Source organism: Maniola hyperantus, chromosome 19, assembly GCF_902806685.2.
Source record: "Maniola hyperantus chromosome 19, iAphHyp1.2, whole genome shotgun sequence".
Taxonomy (NCBI): domain Eukaryota; kingdom Metazoa; phylum Arthropoda; class Insecta; order Lepidoptera; family Nymphalidae; genus Maniola; species Maniola hyperantus.
Window position 1 is genome coordinate 3,796,904 of NC_048554.1, and position 23,717 is coordinate 3,820,620.

The 23,717-nt window shown below is 36.4% G+C and overlaps 1 protein-coding gene across 4 annotated transcripts in view; it reads right to left on the reverse strand.

Moving 5' to 3' along the window:
• The window catches only part of LOC117991354 (NAD kinase-like), a 56,445-nt gene that overhangs the window by 24,966 nt on the left and 7,762 nt on the right, over positions 1-23,717 (reverse strand). For 2 of the 4 annotated variants that reach the window (XM_034978926.2, XM_034978925.2), the window contains exon 1: positions 22,220-22,723. The exons of the other annotated variants lie outside the window; for them this stretch is intronic. In XM_034978926.2, coding sequence (XP_034834817.1) covers positions 22,220-22,413 — 194 coding nt within the window. In that variant the 5' untranslated portion in view covers positions 22,414-22,723. Of the gene's footprint in view, positions 1-22,219; positions 22,724-23,717 lie in introns of those variants that run through there. 4 annotated transcript variants of the gene reach the window in all.

Below are 23,717 nucleotides of genomic sequence, written 5' to 3' on the forward strand. Positions count from 1 at the left end.
GTCAAGTGAAAAGCAAATAGGTTTGGTCGAGCGTCCTGCGTCACCTTAACAAAGCCTAGCACCTAGCCACGAAGATTACAATGTACATACTATTAATTATTGTGTTAATTACTTCTAGACTCTAGAATTGTTTAGTAGTTTCTTACGACACCTTTACCTATTGTAAAACAAGAATTTCATAATCATCATCATTATCAACCCATCGCCGGCTCACTACAGAGCACGGGTCTCCTCTCAGAGTGAGAAGGGTTTTTGGCCATAGTGCCGGCCATGTGCGGATTGGTAGACTTCACACACCTTTGAGAAAATTATACAACTCTCAGGCATGCAGATTTCCTCACGATGTCTTCCTTAACCGTTAAAGCAAGTAATATTTAATTAGGTACTTAAAACGCACATAACTCTGAAAAGTCAGAGGTACATGCCCGGGATCGAACCCCGACCACACCCCGACCTCCGATTGGAAGGCGGACGTCCTAACCACTAGGCTATCACTGCAAAACAAGAATTTACGAAGATTTATTTACTTATTCATTTTATAGACACACGCTTGACCACAATGACACCTGATGGAAACTGATAATGTATGGCGTTTACCTAGAAGATACCTATTCACTCTTGTTTTAAATATACCCGGATTGTAAATTGGTAGGAAATCACGGAAATACAGATCGCGGAAGAGTATTCCAATCTTTAGCCATGCGTATGAGGAATGATGACGCAAAACGTTTCGAGCGTGAAGATGGAATGTCGACGACGCCGTAAGGAATAACAGCGATCACGCACTCATCCGATCCGAATCCGTGAAAATACGGATATAAAAGGAGGATTTTTTTCGACCTAATTTACATTATTTCAATTTCCCTAAGGATCTCTAATTTTTTGAGAATTAAACTATACATATAAACCTTCCTCTTGAATCACTCTAACTATTGGAGAAAACCTCATTAAAATCCGTTGCGTAGTTTAATAGATCTACGCGTTCATACATACAGAGAGAGCGGAAAGCGACTTCATTGTAAACTATGTAGAGATAAGCTAACAGTATACACTAAAAAGTTATATAAGCGAAGACATAGACGATTTTTTTACTTTTCAGAGATACATAAACCAAAGGATTAGGTAACAAAATATGTATATTAGGTATATTATGTTACAACACACTCTTGCCGATCGATGTCATTATAGTTTTCTGTTTTGAACACAACACAATTTACACATAGCTCCTAGCAAGATTCCTTACTACTTTCTTGCGTATATAAAGTTTCTAACACAGTTGTATACTGAAACGGAACGCTTGGTGTGACGTCACGACTCACGTTAACTGCATGTTAAATGTTATCACAATAATGACAATTGACATGTCATGTTATGTGATAGTAGTTTTTTATCAAATCATCAGTCTAGCTAGTTGGTACCGATAGCAAACGATTGCTGGATAAAAAACTGGGTTATATCTACCTAATAAAATACCTACCCCTATTATTGTTTGTTGGTTTGTCCTTCAATCACGGCGCAACGGACCCACGGATCGACGTGATTTTTGACGTGAGTTTGGAGAATGACATAGGCTACTTTTTATCCCGGAAAATCAGAATTTCCATGGGATTTTTAAAAACCTAAATTCACGCGTACGAAGTCGCGGGCATCAGCTAGTACAGTATAAAATATGTGAAAGTTCGGATATTTGAATGTTTGGTATTCCTTCACGACGTACCTATGGCCAGGACCGATTTGGCTACATTTTATCCAGCTGCTCGATTGCGGTAGAATGACAGCTACAATGTCACGATCGCAATCTCCTCTGATTGGTTGACGCTCGCTCACTATTGGCTACAATGCATTGTTGCAACAAGAATCGCACAAATTCAGCCATTCAGAGCAATTGAGGTTGTAATAATGATTGATGCAGGTTTTACGAAATCGACATACTACTGGAAAATCAAAGAGCTTTTTAAAAACCTGAATCTATACAGGCGAAGTTGCGAGCATTATCTAGATCTAGAACATAATAAATTCTAAATTGAATCTGTTGAAATGTAACTTTTTCTTCGGTGCGTTTGCAACCTACATAATATATTACACTGTATTCTGTTTGTCAATTATTCACACAGGAAATAGTCAAACGATTTTAATGACACAAAGCCTAAATGGCATCTGGAGAAGGAGATACATACGATAATCAAAGGTATTTTCAAAACATAAACCAATAATAAATATTATATATTATATTGATTAAAATCATAAAAATATGATTGGATAAAACTGCGGGCAAAATGTAGTTAACCATTACACAGTATAAAATACATCCATAGAATTAAATGTAATAATAATATGTCTCTTAATATCTATATGAATATAAACAAAGTAGTCTTCACAAAACAACATTTAGGTCATTACTACTAATTAAAGCAACATGTGCCGTTTGATGATTTGCATTATTGGACTTTATTCACATCAGCTGCATTAAATATTATCGTTTGAACTGTGAATGAACAGACAACCTTTCACGCGAGAGAGACACGAGAGGCAGATAACAAAGGTCAGGAACCAAACTTTAACACCTTGAGCACACTAACTTGACCATTGTGACCAGTTACAGAATATAAGTCCGGCAAATTGCTAATGCGCGTGGCCGCCATTTTAATGCCGTCAGCACTAGACTGAAGTTTCGAGCTGATGGATTATCGGCTGACGTCAAAATGACGTCATTTCGATGTTATGGTTCCGGCGTAATAGCAATTTGCGGGACTTAGGTATATCAAGATGCATATTTGTCTTGAAAGCACTAAAGAAAGGGGTAACTGGCGTCGATTCTTATGTTTTTACCCGACTGCGGCGAAGCCCAAAGGAGTGTTATGTGTTTGACCTGTATGTGTGTATGTATGTCCGTTCCTATGACCGCTTGTAACTACCGAACGGCTCAACTGATTTTGATAAATGATACGTCATTTGATTCGTCTTGACGACGCGATTGTTACTACGAAAATTAAATACTAAAATAAGAGTAATATTCTAAAAAATCCAAAATGGCGGATTTCATGCGCTTTAATGTGCGGGCTGAATTTTTATTTTATAACACCCTCGAGTGGAGTATCAAAATAAAGGGCTTTTAAAGACAAGTAGGAAAATATATAAAATTTATGTTTGGAAACTGTTTGGAGTAAAAAAACCGTTGGAAACGGTGGAAAATGCCCGTTCCTTTGCCATGCCCATCCGGGGTCCTTTATCAAGTCAGTTCAGTCTTAAACTGACCCCCTTGATAAAGGACCCCGGATGGATTCGAAACTTGTCAGGCTAACGTCGACTGGATACGTGAGTATAGCCGTAGAAATATATTATAGCCTATAGGTATATAATGGAAATCACTCACGATAGTTTATAAAGGATAAAATAAACAAAACCATTTTTTTAAGGTGCAGCTAAAAAACTATGAATTCTGCAATCTCTACAATTCTACATAGGTGCCTATGGAGTATGTGAATAATTATGTGAATTTGGCCTTGCACACCCTAAATGGATGGACCGGTTCCGACCAACGAGGAATTTTCATCTTGCGTTACATTCCAGTGTACTTCTTAATCTACAACGCGAGTGTTTTTTTAGGGTTCCGTAAAAGGAAAAACGGAACCCTTAAAGAATCACTTTGTTGTCTGTCTGTCTTCCTTCCCGGTGACCTAGAATCATGAGAAGCAGGTAGCAATGTCTAATAACACAAGTAAAGGGGAAAGTCCGAAAAATGTGAATTCGGGGTTTCATCACAAAAAGTGTTATTTCTTGAACGATGGTACGGAACCCTTCGTGGGCGAGTCCGACTCACACTTGACCAATTTTTACATCAACTATGACTGTCCCGCAATCCGCAACCCATTCACGAGCCGTCTCAGTCAATCGATATCCTATAGATATATGTTTATATCGTTAGATATATGTATATCCTACAGATATATGTATATGCTTAGTAATATTCTGTGATATAGGTTAATAAGTTATATGTATGTTATCTTTTTTGCTTTTAATTATAAGTAAGTTATCACTTAAAACGTGATTTAATAAACTCTATAATAAGGCACTCAGTTAGTTGAACCGTGAACGTGACTATTAATAATAACAATAATCTTTATTTTTCTCCCATTCATTTTACATTGTATGTTATTAAGTTATGACTTATGACTAACTGATTTACTTAATATGAACTATGATTTACAGTAACAAATGGGAACGATGATCCTGCAGAAAAGCGAGGCGAGGTTTCAATGTCGTGGCAGCCATTCTTCATCGAAGGTGGCAGTAGAACTTATATATTATGTAGGTTACCATGACAACGCAGTGTCAAACAAATTAGTTTACTTATGTCTATATAAAGTACCTACCTAATGACTGAAATTGAAGTAGGTAGTATGTAGCTCAAGGATGGGTCAAATGCTAAAATATACTATAATGTTGGTAGGTATTAACGCAAATTGTGTTTATTTTGCAGGTAAATTAGATAAAAGTCCCGCAAATTGATATTGCGCTGGAACTATGTTTCATTAATAATAATAATAAATAATAAAAAAAAATTTTTTTTTTTAAATTCAGATACAAGTTAGCCCTTGACTGCAATCTCACCTGGTGGTAAGTGATGATGCAGTCTAAGATGATAGCGGGCTAACCTGGAAGGGGTATGGCAGTTTTTACTATATTTACAGGTTACAACAAATTCAGGTACCTATAATCATAAACTCGAAGCTTGAGTTTTTCCGTATCGAAGCCGTTAACATTAGGTACCTATCTACACGTAACACATTTATCTAATTAAAAGCTAAATAACAATTACTTATAAACTAACAACATTGAACCAAATGTAGGATATTTTAAAACTTATATTTAGTAGGTAAAAACGCAATTATTAAAATTATAAATGAATGTAGGTAGGCAAGTAAAAAGTTCGTTACCGCAAAGCGGAGCGGATTAACATCGGAATGACGTCAGCCGTAATAAAAATATACCATCAGCTCGAAACTACTAAAATGGCGGCCACGCGCATTAGCAATTTACGGAACTTATATATCTCCTCGTGCTTAAAACTACTACTTGTCAAGTTAAATCTGTGTTAGAATGATAAGTAATAAGCAGATCATGGTTTAACATAGGAAAAAGGCTAGGCCGAAGGAAAATGAATGTTATTCATATGAAGTGAACTATGAAGTTTAACTATGTAAGTATACATTTTAAACGGTACATAAACCTAGCAAGGTTTAATATTTTTTTTTAAGTTTTATTATAAAGAAATGCAGTTAGTATCTAAAAGTTTGCGCCTTCGTCGATTTCATCATCGTCATCATCATCATCCGATAGACGTCCACAGCTGGACATAGGTCTCTTGTAGGGACTTCCACGCGCCACGGTCTTGCGCCGCCTGAATCCAGCGGCTTCCTGGGACTCGTCTGATGTCGTCCGTCCACCTAGTGGGGGGGGGGGTCTTCCAACACTGCGTCTTAGTCGATATAAACCTAATTAAAGATAACGCAGCTAAACAATCGTGTAAATGGTGCTGTGGCTTCGCACCCATTTGATATTGCTTTTGTGCATGATCATGACCATAGATTAATTATTGGTCTTTCTACGCTCTACATCATGACATGACATTAGATGGGGAGCGGATTGACCTTTCGCGAAGTCCACGGACTTTCGCGGAGCGATTTGAGGCAAGTGAAGAGCGGGCATTAAGAGCAGTGTAATTAAAGTACCTACCTTCTCAGCACAACCGGATTTATTCTTCGCGGATATATTCGATTTCACTGAGCCAATTTTCATAAACCACACCATTTTAAGAAAGACCGGCTACTTTCACATAATATCCTAATCAATAGGTGTCGCATGTCCAAGCGAAAAAGCAATCGGACAAAAAGATAAAAACCGGTAAGTGCGTCTCGGACTCGTGTAATTTCATTTTTTTTAATTTACGTGGCGCCCATTATGAAATTTTTATTTTTTGTTTTTACAGCGACAATAGAAATACACTCTCTACTTTTACGGTTCATGAGATATATAGTGACGTCTAGCCACCAATGGGGGAGAGTGAGCATAAGGGACAAGGAGGAGCGTTAAAATAATTTGTACGGAATCAAGAAGGCGCCCCGGGAAAACGCCAAGTGCAAGTACCGAACGGGCGCCCTCCCGCGATTCAGCCCATATAACCAAGAGGTTGGTCGGGCCATGGGAGGTGGAGGGTTGTCCCTAGTTCATGAGGTACAGGCAGACGGATGGACAGCGAAGGCTAAGGAAAAGGGGCCAATTGACACCCTTTCGGGTACGGAACCCTGAAATATGATTTCATCTACCTAAACTAAAACCTAGCAACGTCCAATATTCGGGTAGGTTCCGGTTCATGCAAAATTACACAAGAGTTTGATTTTGTAGGACTTTGGTTTTGTCACTAAAAGATTTTTACTAAATACCTAATTTATATATATGAACGCTCTATACTATACTATATCGATTATCTACTTAATTACTCAACAATTCTATTAAATAAACTTAAATCTAAATTTAAAGTACTTAAAAATATTAAAATAAAACATACAAACTTAAATAAACCTTACCAACTTAAAATTAAACGTCGTCAAAAAGACAAATTACTCAACTGTACCAAAGCAAACCGAATTACATAGGTATTTATGTAGTTACCTACATAATTAAATGATTACGAATTACGATGTAAATCATCAAAGGATTTCCTTACAATAACTTTAATGGTCCCTAAATGGAACTATCATTCAGCATGAATAGACGTTACTGTCGGAAACAAAAGTGTTAAACTTTTTTTCAACACAGTTGCTCATAAAGTGGCTCTAATTTCACCGCAATTAGGCATAATGACACCTATAATCAAACTGACTTGACGTGACTTTTGCATTGCTATTATTCACAAGTGAGTTTTAGAGTTTTTATTTTATTGGTTGAGTTGCTTTGTTCTTAAAAAAGTTTCGATACAAAAAAAATCGTGTTCAATAGTACAAATAAATATCTACTAAATAAAATTATTTTTTAGTATTATTTTCTTTACAAGTGTGTTGAAAAACGTCGTATGATACCCTCACCTAACGGCTCGGGTCTCAATGGCGCCTCAGCGGTAATCACTAACATTACACACTTGTACCATAATGTACTATTAAAATATTTACAAATCATGTTTGGAATATTATGACAACTTTTGTTGCTATTTGACTACATATTGAGTAGATTCATCATCATCTCAATCCATCGCGGACTCATTACTGAGAACTGCTAAGAATAAGAACCTTTTAAGCCATATTACATCACTTGGTCCAGTGCAGATTTACAGATTTCACACACCTTTGAGAACATTATGGAGAACTTGACTAGATTCTCAATCAATAAGTATTTTTATACGTATACGAAACTATGGACATCCCTATTTTTGAAAAACATGAATAATAATTGCCTGTTTCTGTGTTGGCAGTTGGCACACACAAGTGAAAATATCAATAAAGTACTTGAAATAGCTATTTATTTCCCATTAGCAATACTACCACAAAAACACACCGTGAATTTAGGGTTAGATCACACAAAAAAAAAAAATTGTGGTCATGAACTAATAATTAGTATTTCCAACTTTCGAAGTGAGTGACTATATCAAGTGGGGTATCATATGAAAGGTCTTAACCTGTACATTCTAAAACAGATTTTTATTTATTTTTATGCATCATAGTTTTTGAATTATCGTGCAAAATGTCGAAAAAATACGATTGTAGTACGGAACCCCCAGTGCGCGAGCCTGACTCCCACTTGGCCGGTTTTTATTATTATCAAGCACACCTGATCATGCTTGTGTAGTTAATTCAATTCGTAATCGAATCGAATTAACTACACAAGAATAAGTGTGTACCTACTGTGTACCTATTAGGTACGAAGTTCTGACACACGAGTAGATATGACAAGCAGCGTGAAGTGATTAGATAATAATATCTGTCCCGGCTGTACTCACGTGTTTAGTCGACGTTAGCCCGGGACAGATATTATTTAGAATGGAAATCACTCACGGTAGTTTAATTGTTTTTACTTAAACCTAATTCACAAATAAACTTGAATTAAACTTGACTTAAACTAGACTTAGAGAGTCGATTGAGAAACAAGACACTTTTAACGCAAATCCGCGAATATATCAACTTCAGTCCTCGAATGTACGTGTGCTAAATTTGCATTCAGAGAAGCAGGACGTATATCAAGAAGATCGTACGTACGTAGCTATTGAAACCCCAACGTGTTAGACCTATTATGTGTTTGATTTGTTTTCCTGTAAGCAGGTCCGTCTTTTGTGTCATATGCAACAATTATTGATTCACTCAAAGGATAAAGGAAGCATGACTCAATGGACATCTTCATTTTATTGTTCATGTACATTGGTACTGATTCTGAGTACAACAATTTTTTTAGAGTATTCGCCTCATCGCCATACTAATATAATACGAAAAGGACAGACACAGTTTGACAGTTATAAATTTAATTTTGAGCCGTCAAACCTCGTGACTTTAGCTGCCAGTCGTGAGCCTATTGTTTGTAGCGTGCATTAAAATTTTGAGTCTTTAAATGTAAAGTTCATGTTTCGTCCCTTTGTAAGGGTGGTAAATTGGGCGGAATGGAAATATACCCGGATACGGAATAATCTACCACCTTACAAAGATTAGAGGAAAATAATAATTTACTTTACTTGATCTATCTACCTAGTAAAGAATAGAAGCTAGCCGTCGACTCCCTTGTAATGTATATGAGGTGTTATAAATGAAATTTGCTAGATGTTAGGCAAAATTGTTTTTAATGTAACTTTTACCGGGGTCGCTTAATACATAGTGATGGCTAATAATGCTTAGTTATTCTAGCTTAATGCCAAGACTTAATTTAGATACATTAGAATGCCTTAGGTAGATAGTACATAAAATCTATGTTTTAAATTTAAGATGCCATTGGCATGGAATAGACAATGACACAGTAAAATTCATAAAATTGTTTCAAAATAAAGCTCAGTAGTAAAGACAGGGTTCTTACTGTACACATACACTAAGAAGGTTCACTAAACTGTTCCAGGATACAAACATTTGCTTACTTGTAGGTGCGAAGACTGCAATGTAGCTGGACGGCATCGGCCAAGATCCAAAACTCAATTTAACTTGATTCTTCACAACCGAAATGTTTCCTTACAAAGATTTTCACCAAGTCTTATCCATAGAAATTAAGTTGCCAACGTGAATGTGCAAAAGAAATAAATACGGAAAACGAAAGCAAAAAAAAAAAACGGAAAACCGAAAACTAAAAACGGAAACGCAAACGGAAACGCAAACGGAAACCCTGTAACAAAGAAAAACAAGATTATAATTTGTGCTGTGTGAAAATTTCGACACGTGGAATTTTCCCGATCAAACACAACTCACCTATTGAACTCCTGGCCACCAATGGTTTTCAGGAGTCCACCCACAACCCATTATCCTCATTTATTTGGGAAGGTAAAATAACTGGAACTGAAAGGGAAATCATGAAATTAGGATTTTCTCTAACCAAACCGCCATTTTGTCGAATCCACATTACTTGATTTTTCACTCACCATAATTGATGAAACATTGAAATACGTTAGGATGACTAAATTTATAACTATTGTATTTTCCCAGGCGAAGCCATGGGCGAAAAGGAGTGAGATTTTCCTGGAACGAAAAAATTCGTCTTCACATGTTGACTCCAGAAAAATTCTAAATCTCACCAATCGGTGTTGCCAGACGCAACCCGAGTGTGGCCGCTCTCATTTAGTTTGATCATGAAGCCAATTCATTTTTGAATATTTGCGGAACCTAAGGATATATTATAAGAACCGTTTTGTTAATGACTTAACAATAAACAAATGGTATTATGGTTTTATTTAATTATTTTGTTTTATTTTTACGACAATTGACAACGAAGCAAACGCCATCTATTGTGGCTCGAATGAACTCTGAACATCGACCCACGCGTAGTTCTGCACCTTGATGCTAGGTGGCACCAACATACTTTGAACAAAATTGATTTTTATTAAAAGCGAAACGCTAGTTAGTAGTTCAAAATTTACAACGTCACAATACTTCCCCTCCTACGAAAAGGTTCAACAGGTTGAACCACGCTGCCCTCAGCGTCATCCAACAACTACTAACAATTTGCCTGAAACAAACAAAAAAAACACAGAAGTTACGCGTGAACGCACATCTACTACTAACAAGGAAAATTGTCTAACAAAATAAATATACTGAAAACAGTGTAAGGTTTTATACATTATACTTAACTACACAACCCTAACTTCTAAAAAGAATATATACAAAAAAACTTCATGGTGTCTAAGACACTTGAGTGGAAACATCTTGGCATCATTCTTCAGCTGACTGATAGAATGCGTCTAGGCCTACGGTGGTTCACTCTTTTAAACTACCATCTTAATATTTGTTACTCAACAAATACGGAAAAACTGGTTGTGAACGGGTCCATCTGATATGGCAACCGTTCTCTATCCCATTCGGAAAAATAAAACCGAATCAAAATCGGAATATGAGAAAAAAAAAACGAAATAACTCTCCTAGAAAATAGATCTCGGAACAGAATCGGAAAAATAACAGAAATGATCCATTATCTAGAAGGAAAACGAAAACAAAACACAAAACCCCCCCCTTTTCGTTATCCCCAAAGTACGATATTTGCATTTTTACTTTCTCAACCGGTTGGTCTACCACAAGCATTCCAATCATCACATATTCATCCCTACATACATCCACTACATTCCTCCTCAACTGAACCATGGTAATGTAACTGTTAACTCAGAACATCACTACACTCATTCAAATTCCTAATTGAATATTGATAACTTAAATATTCAAACAGTTTAGACCAAACTAAGTAATGGCAAATATCTACTTCTTAATATCCTTAATATGCCAAGTGCCTATTGGGTGGTTGTCAGCTACTCTAACTAGTTCATAAACCAAAGGTGACAAAACCTTGACAACCCTGCACTTTTCATACTTAGGTGCCAGCTTAGCTGCGAAAAAATTTGTAGCGTCGCTTTGTGGATAGGTCTTTTTCCACACTATATCCCCAACAGAATAGCTTGCAGACCTACGCCTTAAGTTGTAATGCGTTGCATACTCTGCATGAGCCTGAAACAAATTTCTCCTAACCTGACCAAATATGTCCTCCAAAGTTCCAAACTTTCCTGCGTATTCCTCCCTTGGAATTCCGGCCTCGTACTCCTTATCCGTGTCCTTATAGAAGGAACCATTTAAAACCGGTTCTCTAGCGTGGACAAGGAAGAACGGGGAGAATCCAGTGGATTCATTAACCGCACTGTTTATGGCGAACTGGACCTTGTACAGGTTTTCGTCCCAGGACCTGTGGTTATCTTTCACAAAAGCGGCTACAGCAGTCATAACAACCTTATTGTACCTCTCAACAAGGTTAACTTGCGGAGTGTACAGTGGTGTGTAGTGTAATTTCGGAATATTATAACGCTTAATGAGATTACGGAATTCAGATCCTGTAAATTGGGACCCATTGTCCACAATCACAGTCTCTGGAACACTATGGTTCAAAAATACAAAATTCTCTAGCGCTTTAACAACAGCGGCACCTGTGGCACGCCGTAACGGAAACAACATTGTATATTTCGAAAAACAACACGTCACCACAAAAAGAAATGTAAATCCTGATTTAGACCTAGGCAAAGGTCCGACTAAATCAGCCGAAATGACCTGAAAAGGTCTCTCGCAGACTTTAGGCTTCCCTAGCAGACCTGGAGTGGCTGATGTCGTGTGTTTATACGCAGAGCAAGTATCACAATTCTTAACGTACTCAACCACGTCCTTATACATACCACGCCAAAAATATCTGAGGGATAATCTGCGATGAGTTTTGAACACACCAAAATGACCTGCAGTTGCGTCTGCATGGTTTTGTTGCATAATTCTAAGGATGTCGTTCTTGTGGACTACCTCTTTCCAGTCGAACTCACTGAGAAGCTGGTATTTACATTTACTGTAACGATATAGTTTATCGTTCAAAATACTAAAATTCGGAAAATTTGCTGGATTGATTTTACAGCCATTAAATGTTTTGTCATACCAGTCATCTACCAAAACTTGTTGACTAGAGTTATCATTACGATCACCAACTACATCTACGTGTATGAGTCTCGACAAGGTATCCGGAACTACATTATCACAACCCTTCCTATGTTCGATAACAAAATTATACTGTGATAATCTACAACCCCATCTGGCGAGTCGTCCTGAGGGATTTTCTAAATTTAAGAACCACTTTAGGGATGCATGGTCTGTGATAATTGTGACTGGCTTGGAACCAAAATAAGCCTGAAATTTCTCCACTGCAAAAATCACAGCTAGAGCCTCGCGTTCCGTCGCGCTGTAATTCCTTTCGTTTTTATTTAGGCTCCTACTGACATACGCAATGGGATGATCGCAACCATCGGTTTCTTGCGTCAGCATACCGCCAACACCATATGCAGAAGCATCACAATGTATTTTGAATGGTTTTTCAAAATTCGGTACCGCAAGAACAGGTGCGGTTACCAACGCATTCTTCAATGTATTAAATGCTACCTCTGCCTGTTCGCTCCACTCAAATTTAGGTGCGTTCTTTCCTTTACTCGTTAGTCTATTGAGTGGTGCAGCGATGGTTGAAAAATTCCTAATAAAGCGCCTGTACCAAGAACAAGTGCCTAGGAAAATCTTTACCTCCTGTGCAGTTTTTGGGGTCGGAAAGTTCAAAACTGCGGCAACTTTTCCAGGATCTGTGCGTAAACCAAATTCGTCCACTATATACCCTAAATATTTCAAAGAGTTTCTAAAAAAATTACATTTATCAAAATTTATGGATAGTTGAGCCATTTTTAGTTTATCCAGAACTCTGTTTAATAAAATTAAATGGGTTTCAAAATCAGCAGAACAAATAACAATATCATCTATATAACAAAATACTATTCCATTTTCAATATCACTACAAAAATTTTGATTAAATAACTGGTCCATTAACCTCTGCTGTCGTGCTGGTGCACCGCATAGGCCAAACGGCATGACTTTAAATTTGAATAACCCTCTACCAGGAACTGTAAAACTGGTTTTTTCCTGAGAGTCGTCAGCTAACGGAATTTGCCAGAAACTTGAACTTAAATCAATCGATGATAAAAACCTTGCCTCTTTCAAGCTATCTAGAATTTGTGGAATGTACGGTATTGAGTATGAATCCCCCTTTGTCACTGAATTTAATTTCCTGCAATCTAGGCAAAATCTCCAGTCTCCATTTGCCTTTTTCACTAAAATTGCTGGGTTATTCCAAGGGCTTTCACTCGGAGTAACTACGTCCATTTCCAGCATCCTATCTAACTCTTTACTTAAAGCTTCCTTCTTTTCGGGAGAAAGTGGATATTGTTTTATTTTTATTGGCAAGGCATCACCGGTGTCAATAACATGTTCAATTAATTTTGTTCTACCCAATCCAATTTTCTCTGAAGAAATATCTAAAAATTTATTTACTACAGACTGGGCTAATTCTTTCTGTTGAGATGATAAGTTTTCAAAAGAAGTGATGGTATGAATTTGTTTATTATCAATCGCACAAATATTGTAAAATTGAGAAGGTGCCTTAATTAATTCTAAATTATCAAAAATTCCAGGGGCTAACTGAAATGTTTTCCAAAAGTCACAACCAAAAATAACATCCGCTATTATAGAGGGTACTACAAAAAATTTTATTATGTGAGTTACGGAATTATAAGTAATCGGAATAAACATATAACCCATGCAATCAAGTTTGTCTCCATTTGCCACTGAAAATGTGGTATCAATACTGCTATGCAATTTATAACCGAATCTCAAAAAAACCTTGTGCGCCTGGTTACCCAAAATTGACGCGCAAGCACCGGAATCTAGTAAACCTGTAATCTCAAAACCGTCAACAAAAACCTTTAAATATGGCCTAAAGTCTCGTTTATCCACTGAATACAGAACTGTGTCAGGTAAAAGGGATGTTTTGTTGTTAATGACCAAGTTCTTTACTTGTGTCTCTGCACAGTTCTTACTAATTAGTTTTTTGAATTTTTGTCCGGAGCGGGTTTACTAGTCGCCTTTTTACTACAACTTGGACATGTCTTTACTGTAAAGTTCTGACGTCCACACGAAAAACATCTAATAAATTTCGGAACTGTCCTGCAAAATTTAAAGGAATGGTTACCCTTGCCGCACTTGTAACATAGTTGTTTATTTGTTTTCGTAAAATCAGTGCCTTTACTTGTATCAACCTTAGGTGCAGGTGTGACTGAAAGTGTGTTTATCTGTTTTGTCACTTGTTTGTAAGCAAACTCTGAACTTAAAGTTGCCTTACTGTTAGTAGGCTCAGAAAATAAGGCGGAACGCTGCCTCGCAGCCTCTAGTTTGCGACACTTTTCCTTCAACATTGCGACAGACTTAATGTCAACAAGAGCTAATTGTTCTGAGTAAAAAGGGCGAATATTATGTAATAAAATTTGTAACTTTTGTTCTTCGGAAAGTGGTGTTGACAACCTTGAAAACATGCCAAACATTACAGCGAAATAGATAGACACAGGTTCTTCAGAGCCTTGTGTTCTTGCTCGAATTTCACCTAGCAACCTGTAGTCATAATCTACTGCATCAAATTCCTCTAAAAATAAAGTTCTCAATTCTGACCAAGACGAAACTTGACATTTGTTGCCTCTGTACCATAACAATGCTCGGCCTGTAAAAAGATGAAATGCAGAAACAAATAATTTTCCATCTGAAACGCCATAAGATCTTTTATATTCCTCAACGCGTTCGATGAAACTGCGCGGATCACCCTGTCCGTTGAAATTTAACTTCCACTTGGCAACATTTTTATCACCAGTGCAGTCAACGGCGGTACTCTCGGAATCCAGTGATTCGTCGTGAGACGACTCATTGTCAGCATCTAATCTGGAAATCAAACTCTGCAACTTTGTATGTAATTCACTCTTCCTACTTATTAAGCTGAGTTCGGAACACTGTATTCTCAAAATTCTAAAGTACAAATGTGAAGCTAAAGCTTTAGACCTACAGAGGGCATGTCTATCTTTAGTGTCAGAACACTTTTTTAATAAATCTTCTAAGTCTTGAAGTTTTTTAGTAATAACCCCTAACTCACTTTCAGAATTGAAATCCGTCTCTAAAATTGATTCAGAAGGAATTTCCTGAATTAATTGTTTTAACTGTTTCTTTAAACCTAGCACTGTAGGTGCTGGAGTTTCGGAACGAATGGATACCTCATAACACAATTCGTCCTTCAAAAGTGAATGAAACTGGGCAAAAGTCTGTTCCATTGTGTTAAGTCAAAACACATTTAACAAAATATCGAGCTTGTGTAACTGTCTATGTTTAGCCTTATACCAATTGGTTAAACACAAACACAAAAGAAGTTATTTAAACTATTAAATATACACAAGCAAAATACACAACAAAAACAATATTCTTAAGTCTATCCTAACCTATTTTATCAATTATGTTCCTATTCCAAAATATTGTTAATAATACAAGCACATATTATTACTATAGTAAACAAAATATAACAAAATAAAACTTCCCAAAATTGAATAAATGATTGTAAGGTGCAGTATCACCTTTATGAGTACACAGTGTGTTACAACCTTTACAATTACAAAAGTAAACAGGCAACAAAGTTGCAATGAACTCTGACTAGCATATTATCTTTCAAAAAAAACAAAGAGATTGTGCAATGGTTTGATGGCTGTTACTTTACACTTTTAACACATAACCTAAAATACAACAAAATCTGTTTCTAAATGTCACTTTAAACTACCAGCATTCAATTAAACTTAACATGTTTTGTGTGTGAAGTAGCTTTTATCATAACCTTAACACAGCTCTAAACAAAATTTCAACAAAATAATGAAGTATCAAGTCACTGAAAAAAAATTGTTCATAACTTCATACTTGAACTTAATGTAATCTCTGAATATAGTTTATATATTTAGTTTCACAAGTTGTAACTCTTAGTATTTATAAATGTATGTGTGTAACTAGTTAACGGCACATAGCGTTTCAAAACTTTAATTATACTAAGTTACCGGAAATTTCAAACATAAGATGTACTTACTATTGAAAGCAATACCCAACAACAACTCAGTTAAGCAATGTTTATTACTAAACTGAAGGCAAACATTCACTTATACACCTCCAAGGTAAGTCAAATAACATAATTGAACGGCATAAGCACCATTTATAATGTGTTAATTAAATAAGAAAAAACCAATGTTGGACTATACTCAGAAAATTACTTAACCTATCAGACAAAATTTCTAACTATTAGTTATTATTTAGTTAGTTAACCATAAAAAAAACAGCTTAGAGCTCTTTGCAATGTGTCACCACTTAGAAAATTGTACAATCAGCGGAGTACATTTCATAAAATTCACAAAATTTCTCAAAATATACTGAAATAACTATATAAAAAAACGTTCGGGCGCCATTTGTAAGGGTGGTAAATTGGGCGGAATGGAAATATACCCGGATACGGAATAATCTACCACCTTACAAAGATTAGAGGAAAATAATAATTTACTTTACTTGATCTATCTACCTAGTAAAGAATAGAAGCTAGCCGTCGACTCCCTTGTAATGTATATGAGGTGTTATAAATGAAATTTGCTAGATGTTAGGCAAAATTGTTTTTAATGTAACTTTTACCGGGGTCGCTTAATACATAGTGATGGCTAATAATGCTTAGTTATTCTAGCTTAATGCCAAGACTTAATTTAGATACATTAGAATGCCTTAGGTAGATAGTACATAAAATCTATGTTTTAAATTTAAGATGCCATTGGCATGGAATAGACAATGACACAGTAAAATTCATAAAATTGTTTCAAAATAAAGCTCAGTAGTAAAGACAGGGTTCTTACTGTACACATACACTAAGAAGGTTCACTAAACTGTTCCAGGATACAAACATTTGCTTACTTGTAGGTGCGAAGACTGCAATGTAGCTGGACGGCATCGGCCAAGATCCAAAACTCAATTTAACTTGATTCTTCACAACCGAAATGTTTCCTTACAAAGATTTTCACCAAGTCTTATCCATAGAAATTAAGTTGCCAACGTGAATGTGCAAAAGAAATAAATACGGAAAACGAAAGCAAAAAAAAAAAACGGAAAACCGAAAACTAAAAACGGAAACGCAAACGGAAACGCAAACGGAAACCCTGTAACAAAGAAAAACAAGATTATAATTTGTGCTGTGTGAAAATTTCGACACGTGGAATTTTCCCGATCAAACACAACTCACCTATTGAACTCCTGGCCACCAATGGTTTTCAGGAGTCCACCCACAACCCATTATCCTCATTTATTTGGGAAGGTAAAATAACTGGAACTGAAAGGGAAATCATGAAATTAGGATTTTCTCTAACCAAACCGCCATTTTGTCGAATCCACATTACTTGATTTTTCACTCACCATAATTGATGAAACATTGAAATACGTTAGGATGACTAAATTTATAACTATTGTATTTTCCCAGGCGAAGCCATGGGCGAAAAGGAGTGAGATTTTCCTGGAACGAAAAAATTCGTCTTCACATGTTGACTCCAGAAAAATTCTAAATCTCACCAATCGGTGTTGCCAGACGCAACCCGAGTGTGGCCGCTCTCATTTAGTTTGATCATGAAGCCAATTCATTTTTGAATATTTGCGGAACCTAAGGATATATTATAAGAACCGTTTTGTTAATGACTTAACAATAAACAAATGGTATTATGGTTTTATTTAATTATTTTGTTTTATTTTTACGACAATTGACAACGAAGCAAACGCCATCTATTGTGGCTCGAATGAACTCTGAACATCGACCCACGCGTAGTTCTGCACCTTGATGCTAGGTGGCACCAACATACTTTGAACAAAATTGATTTTTATTAAAAGCGAAACGCTAGTTAGTAGTTCAAAATTTACAACGTCACACCTTTTTAGAAATATTAAAAAGAAAAAATGCAGATACTCTAAATTTAGTTTAGAGAAAGACAACAGAATCGGCGCCACATCTATTAATTTTACAATAGGTGATGCCTGCGACTTCGTCTGGGTGCAGTTTTTCAAAAAGCTCATGGGAACTCGATTTTATTTTTTGTTTATTTTTTTTGATTTTCCGGAATAAAAGTAGTCTAGTTAGGTATGTCACTTTAAAAAAACCGGCTACGTGCGAGTCGGATTTGCGCACCGAGGTTTCCGTAATCGGGTATTTTTTTTCGACATTTTGCACGATCAATCAAAAACGACAAATAAAAATAAATAAAAATCTGTTTTAGAATATAAAGGTAAAGCCCGTTCATATGATACCTCACTTGGTATAGTTATCTTACTTTGGAAATTAAAAATAATTATTTGTTCATTAACACATTTAATTTTTTTGTGTGATGTAACCACAAATCCATGGTTTTCGGATTTTTCCCTTTACTTGTGCTTAACTTATAAAACAGTGCTACCTACCTTTCATGATTCTAGGTCAACGGGAAGTAAGGTTTTGATTTCTGGACAGACACGACAGATAACGAAGTGATCCTAGAAAGGTTTTTTCTCTCTAGAGATACGGAATCCTAAGAATTATCACGTCGCGTCGTCGTCTAACAAATAACAGTAATCTGATGGGTTTGCTAAACATACAGTACGCGGCAGAAGGAGATAGCGGATTTGTAGAGCATTTTCTTTGTTGTTGAGACCGACAAAACGTCACATAGGTATGAGTGACAGAGACAACGCTCTACAAAGCCGAAATGTCATTCCAAAGGTCGATGTACATTATTTTCTGCCGCGAACCGTACCTCGGCATATCTCCGCTCTGGTGGATACCGGGCCTAAAAGAGGAGCATTAAGTCTCGTTAGGCGTTACTTAATCGATTTAATGAAGTTCATCGTAATTCGCGGCACTTTCCATGTTAAGTGACACCGATTACGTGTATGGATTAGCAAAGTGATGTTGAATAACTACTGTTAACTGTATGCACTAAGTAGGCAACGCAACATAAAAAAAAGTAGCTAACATCTAAATATGCATGCAATCACACACTCCCACTTACACACACACACACGCACGCACACACACACACACACACACACACATACACACACACACACACACACACACACACACACACACACACACACACACACAAGCACACACTGTACAAGTACCTACCTTGTTTATTATATACCTACATTTATTCCAAATCTATTCTGTTAAAATAGTTTTAATTATAATTTTAAGTAATCTCTTTTGGCCTTCTGTTATACCTAGATTTAAATTTAAATAATAATTATGTATTTACGCTGTTGATTACTTTCAAATAAACAAAATCAAAAAAATAAAAATAAAAACATATCATGTTGAAATGTAGGCCTACATTAACTCCTTACGGCTCGACGATGGCCTTGATTGAATTCAGGCAAATATTAACTTTAAAAAATCCGGTCAAGTGCGAGTCGGGCTCGCACACGAAGCGTTCTGTATCATCGTACAAGAAATCTCAAACCAGTATAATAAAATTTATCGCCAGAAATTGTCCAGAAATGCCAGACAGTCACTTAGCCCTGGGGCACATCTAAGTATATAAAAGGAAAAGGTGACTGACTGACAGACTGTCTGATCTACCAACGCACAGCTCAAACTACTGGATGGATTGGGCTGAAATTTGGCATGAAAATTTAAACCCTAAGGGGGTGAAATAGGGGTTTGAAATTTGTGTAGTCCACGCGGACGAAGTCGCGAGCATAAGCTAGTCGTATGTATGTATATATAAAATTGTCAGAAAAATATCCCGAGAGAAAGTAGAGTAAAATAACGAAGCAGATTGTTTTTCGAGTGAATGAAACTAAAATAAAATTAATGCTTGACAGGTAGAGCATTTAGAGAAAGGCGCTAAAATGCAATATAATAATTAGTTAAATGGTTCGTTTAGAAATAAATTAAGAAGTACTTTATGTCTAATAGGTAATCATTTTAGTTATGAAATTATGTATTTAGACAAAATGCAACTTAATTAACTATTTATGATTACGATTGAATGATAATCCTATAAATAAGCTCAAGCATCTTATCACCTACAAAATTAGATTATAAAATTTTATTGACCTGCTTGTGATTAGATTTTTATCGGTTTGGATACAAAATTGATGTTCAAAAATTAAAAAAAAAAAATCTTACTGAGATTTGCGACCAGCCCAAGGACTTTTAGCAAATTAGTTGCAGGTCAAAATAATAAAGCTTTGCAAATGTGTTCTCAATAAAGCGAGATTTAGACTAGCAAGAACTTCTTGCAAGTTATTCCGCAAGTACTTGCAGAACTGTTTACACTACGAGCAATATTGTACATGTACATACATTTGTGACATGCGGCAAGTGCAGCAAGTTACAAAACTTGCGGAAGTGATTGTTTTACACAGTAGAAATAACTTGCGGAAGTAAACTTCTGCAAGTTTTGTTGCTAATCTAAACCTTGCTTAGCGATCATGCAGTTGAAATTTTTTTCCCAAAGGTGTCCCTTCAGAAAATATTCGGTAACTTTTCGTAATAGCAGGTAGGTATATATCACCTGACAACAACTTAGTTAAATGGGAACGGAATAATCAGGTAGTTTACAGGAGTACATAATAATTAAAAAGACATCCGTTCATGACATGGACATAAATTACGATCGCAACAAATTGATCTGGATTTCTTGGAACAGACTCAGATGCTATATAAACACTATGCCTACACGTGGTACAAAGACTGTAATCACAAACAAGCCGCAAGCTAACACTTAGGGCGATTACAAGCACAGCATCCGATCCGAATCCGTGAAAATGCGTTTCGAAGTAGTCATAGAACTATTTGTATGGTAGCTTACGCACTAGCTCCGACTTCCATCAGTTCCATCATCCAAGTTTTCTCCGTCATCCGTGAGAATATCTCGAATGTGCCTCAGAAATCGGACTTAATATGACGGAAATATGTCAAAGAGGTCCATGATTTAGCTTAGATTTGGATCAGAGATCGGATTAGATTAGTGCGTAAGCAATATCCGAATTCGGACCGAGTTTTAATATCCGTATTTTCACGGACTCGGATCGGATGAGTGCGTAACCGCTCTTACGAGTACTCTTCAAGAGATTGGTCTCAGACTCATTTATAGATTGCAATACTTAAGTTTAGCATCGTACGACCGCAAAGTGACGGTCTTATAAAGCCGTGATTAGGGTCAACAACCGGCTACTACCTGACACTGAAATCCAATTATGTTTGCCCCAGTAAACAGTCCTAGTTACAGGCATCAGGTTTCACAGAACCCGTTTCATTAAATTTGGCGATTTCGATTTAATTTCAAACAGAAATAATCTGTAAATCTAAATACAATAATCCATTAATAAATCTAGTAAACTGAGCGTCCATTTCCAGTTTCATTGTTTATTGTTAGTACCAGTCAGGTACCCACGACACAGGACTACCTAGTGTGGGTACCATCAGAAAATGTTTAAATTTGACAAAACTGTTTTGTTAAATAAATATTTTTTCATTTTCATTTTCATTCATTGTACTTATTCAACTTACTCATTGTAGATTTTAGAAAAAACACCAAATATCTTAAGTCAATGGGGCCGATTCTCTAGTACACAATCTCTAAACTAAACTAAATTAACAGGACTAAATTAACAGGTCTAAATCTAGTGCTTTCCTTTCCCGCAAGCAACATTATGAAAGGGATAGCAATAGATTTAGACGTGATATTTTAGTTTAGTTTAGAGATTGTGTACAAAGGAATTAGCCACATTATTTGGCAACATTAAACTAAGATAAAATAGTCAACTCTAGAAGTATCAATTTAATGTTCGCAATAAGAACATTGTTTCTTGCATAATCATATAAATTATAGTCGGTATTTGACTTGATTATTTTTACGTTTTTTCTTTGCATTTGTACTTTGCACTAAGCTGCTTTTAATTACTTTAATGAAGACGTATCCTTGAAGTTGTCTATTTCTTTTTCTAGTCATTTTGGAAAGCTACATGTAGGTAATTTGTCTTATAGGAACTTAATACCGGGGATTGCGCATGAAATCAATCACTTAAGTTAATTAACAATACAGTTTTGGAGATATTATGACACTTACGGCCACGTGCCAGAGCGTCGCTGCCGGTGAGACCGCACCAATGACTCTGGATGAGTGTGAAGCAAGGCCTGAGGTATGAGACTCTTGGACGATCTACGTCTGAATCTATACTCAGATCTTTCTGCACCCTTGCATCCTCTCAACGTCGTTAGCTCCTCCGTTGATCCGCACCACAAAGAGTCAATTGACAGCATCGTTCTTGACTTGACTTATACTTTAGCACATCACAATAATTTTAAAACTAGTTCAGTTACAGACAATAATGCATATTTGGAGCAAGCATAGGAAACTAATAGTGCTCAAACAACAAAATACAGTTTCACAATTCGTTTGGGACTTGGGCACGGCCTTCTGCGCAAAATCGTAGCTATTGCAAAATTTCACATACGTGAGCCCGGTTTGGTTAGATTGTTAAATATTGCAAGGCTAGGGAGTTGCGAATTGTTAGTTACACGGAAACGGTCAGTAGGCTAGCGCCAACCGCACGTTAGCGCGCGCCTGTGGATACTGACGGACTGATAGGCGAAAGAGCGGATCATGCCGGCGAAGAATGTCAGCGAACGAAGCGATCCAAAACAAAAGGTGTCTTCTGATGATAACATGAAACTTAATTGTTTTATTTAATAAGCATAGGTACCTACATAAACTGTTTACTTTCACAGTTAGATTCGCTGACTTTGGACACTGCCTTTTATGGATGCGGATCAATTTGTTGAGCACCTTTATCCTTGCACCATTTAGAGCGTCATCAGAAGCATAGGCATAGAGGTATTCAAGCTTAGTTGAGAGTACAAAGTAAAATACTTTCGGCAATTCACGATGAAATTCACTGTAATCAGTAATCACGTCATATCAAAAAATGTTATCGGTTTTATTATTTTTTGTGTTGCTCTGAAGATGCTAAGAAGTCTAAACACAGATAGGTATAAACTGTCAAATTATGTGGGTAACAGTACCCTTATTATAAATGCGAAAGTGTTTGTTTGATGGTTTATTGGTTTGTTGGTTTATTGGTTTGTTGGTTTGTCCTTCAATCACGTCGTAACGGTGCAACGGATTGACGTGATTTTTAGCATGGGTATGGATAAAGACCTGGAGAGTGACATATGCTACTGTTTATCCCGGGAAATCAAAGAGTTCCCACGGGATTTTTAAAAACCTAATTTCACGCAGACGAAGTCGCGGGCATTAGCTAGTTACTTATAATTATCACGGAACATAAAAATAATCATAATATCAGAATTGAGATATAAGTCCCGCAAATTGCTATTGCGCTGGAACCATGTCTCATTATCATCGAAATGACGTCATTTGACGTATATTTAAGTAAAAATATACCATCAGCTCGAAACTTCAGTCTATTGCTGACGTCACTGAAATGGCGGCCACACTCATTAGCAATTTGCGGGACTTATAGCTCATGCAGTTTTGCAAGTTAACATTAATTATTAGAAAGACGAAATTTTCAGCAATCCAGAAACGAAAGTAACGTCTATGA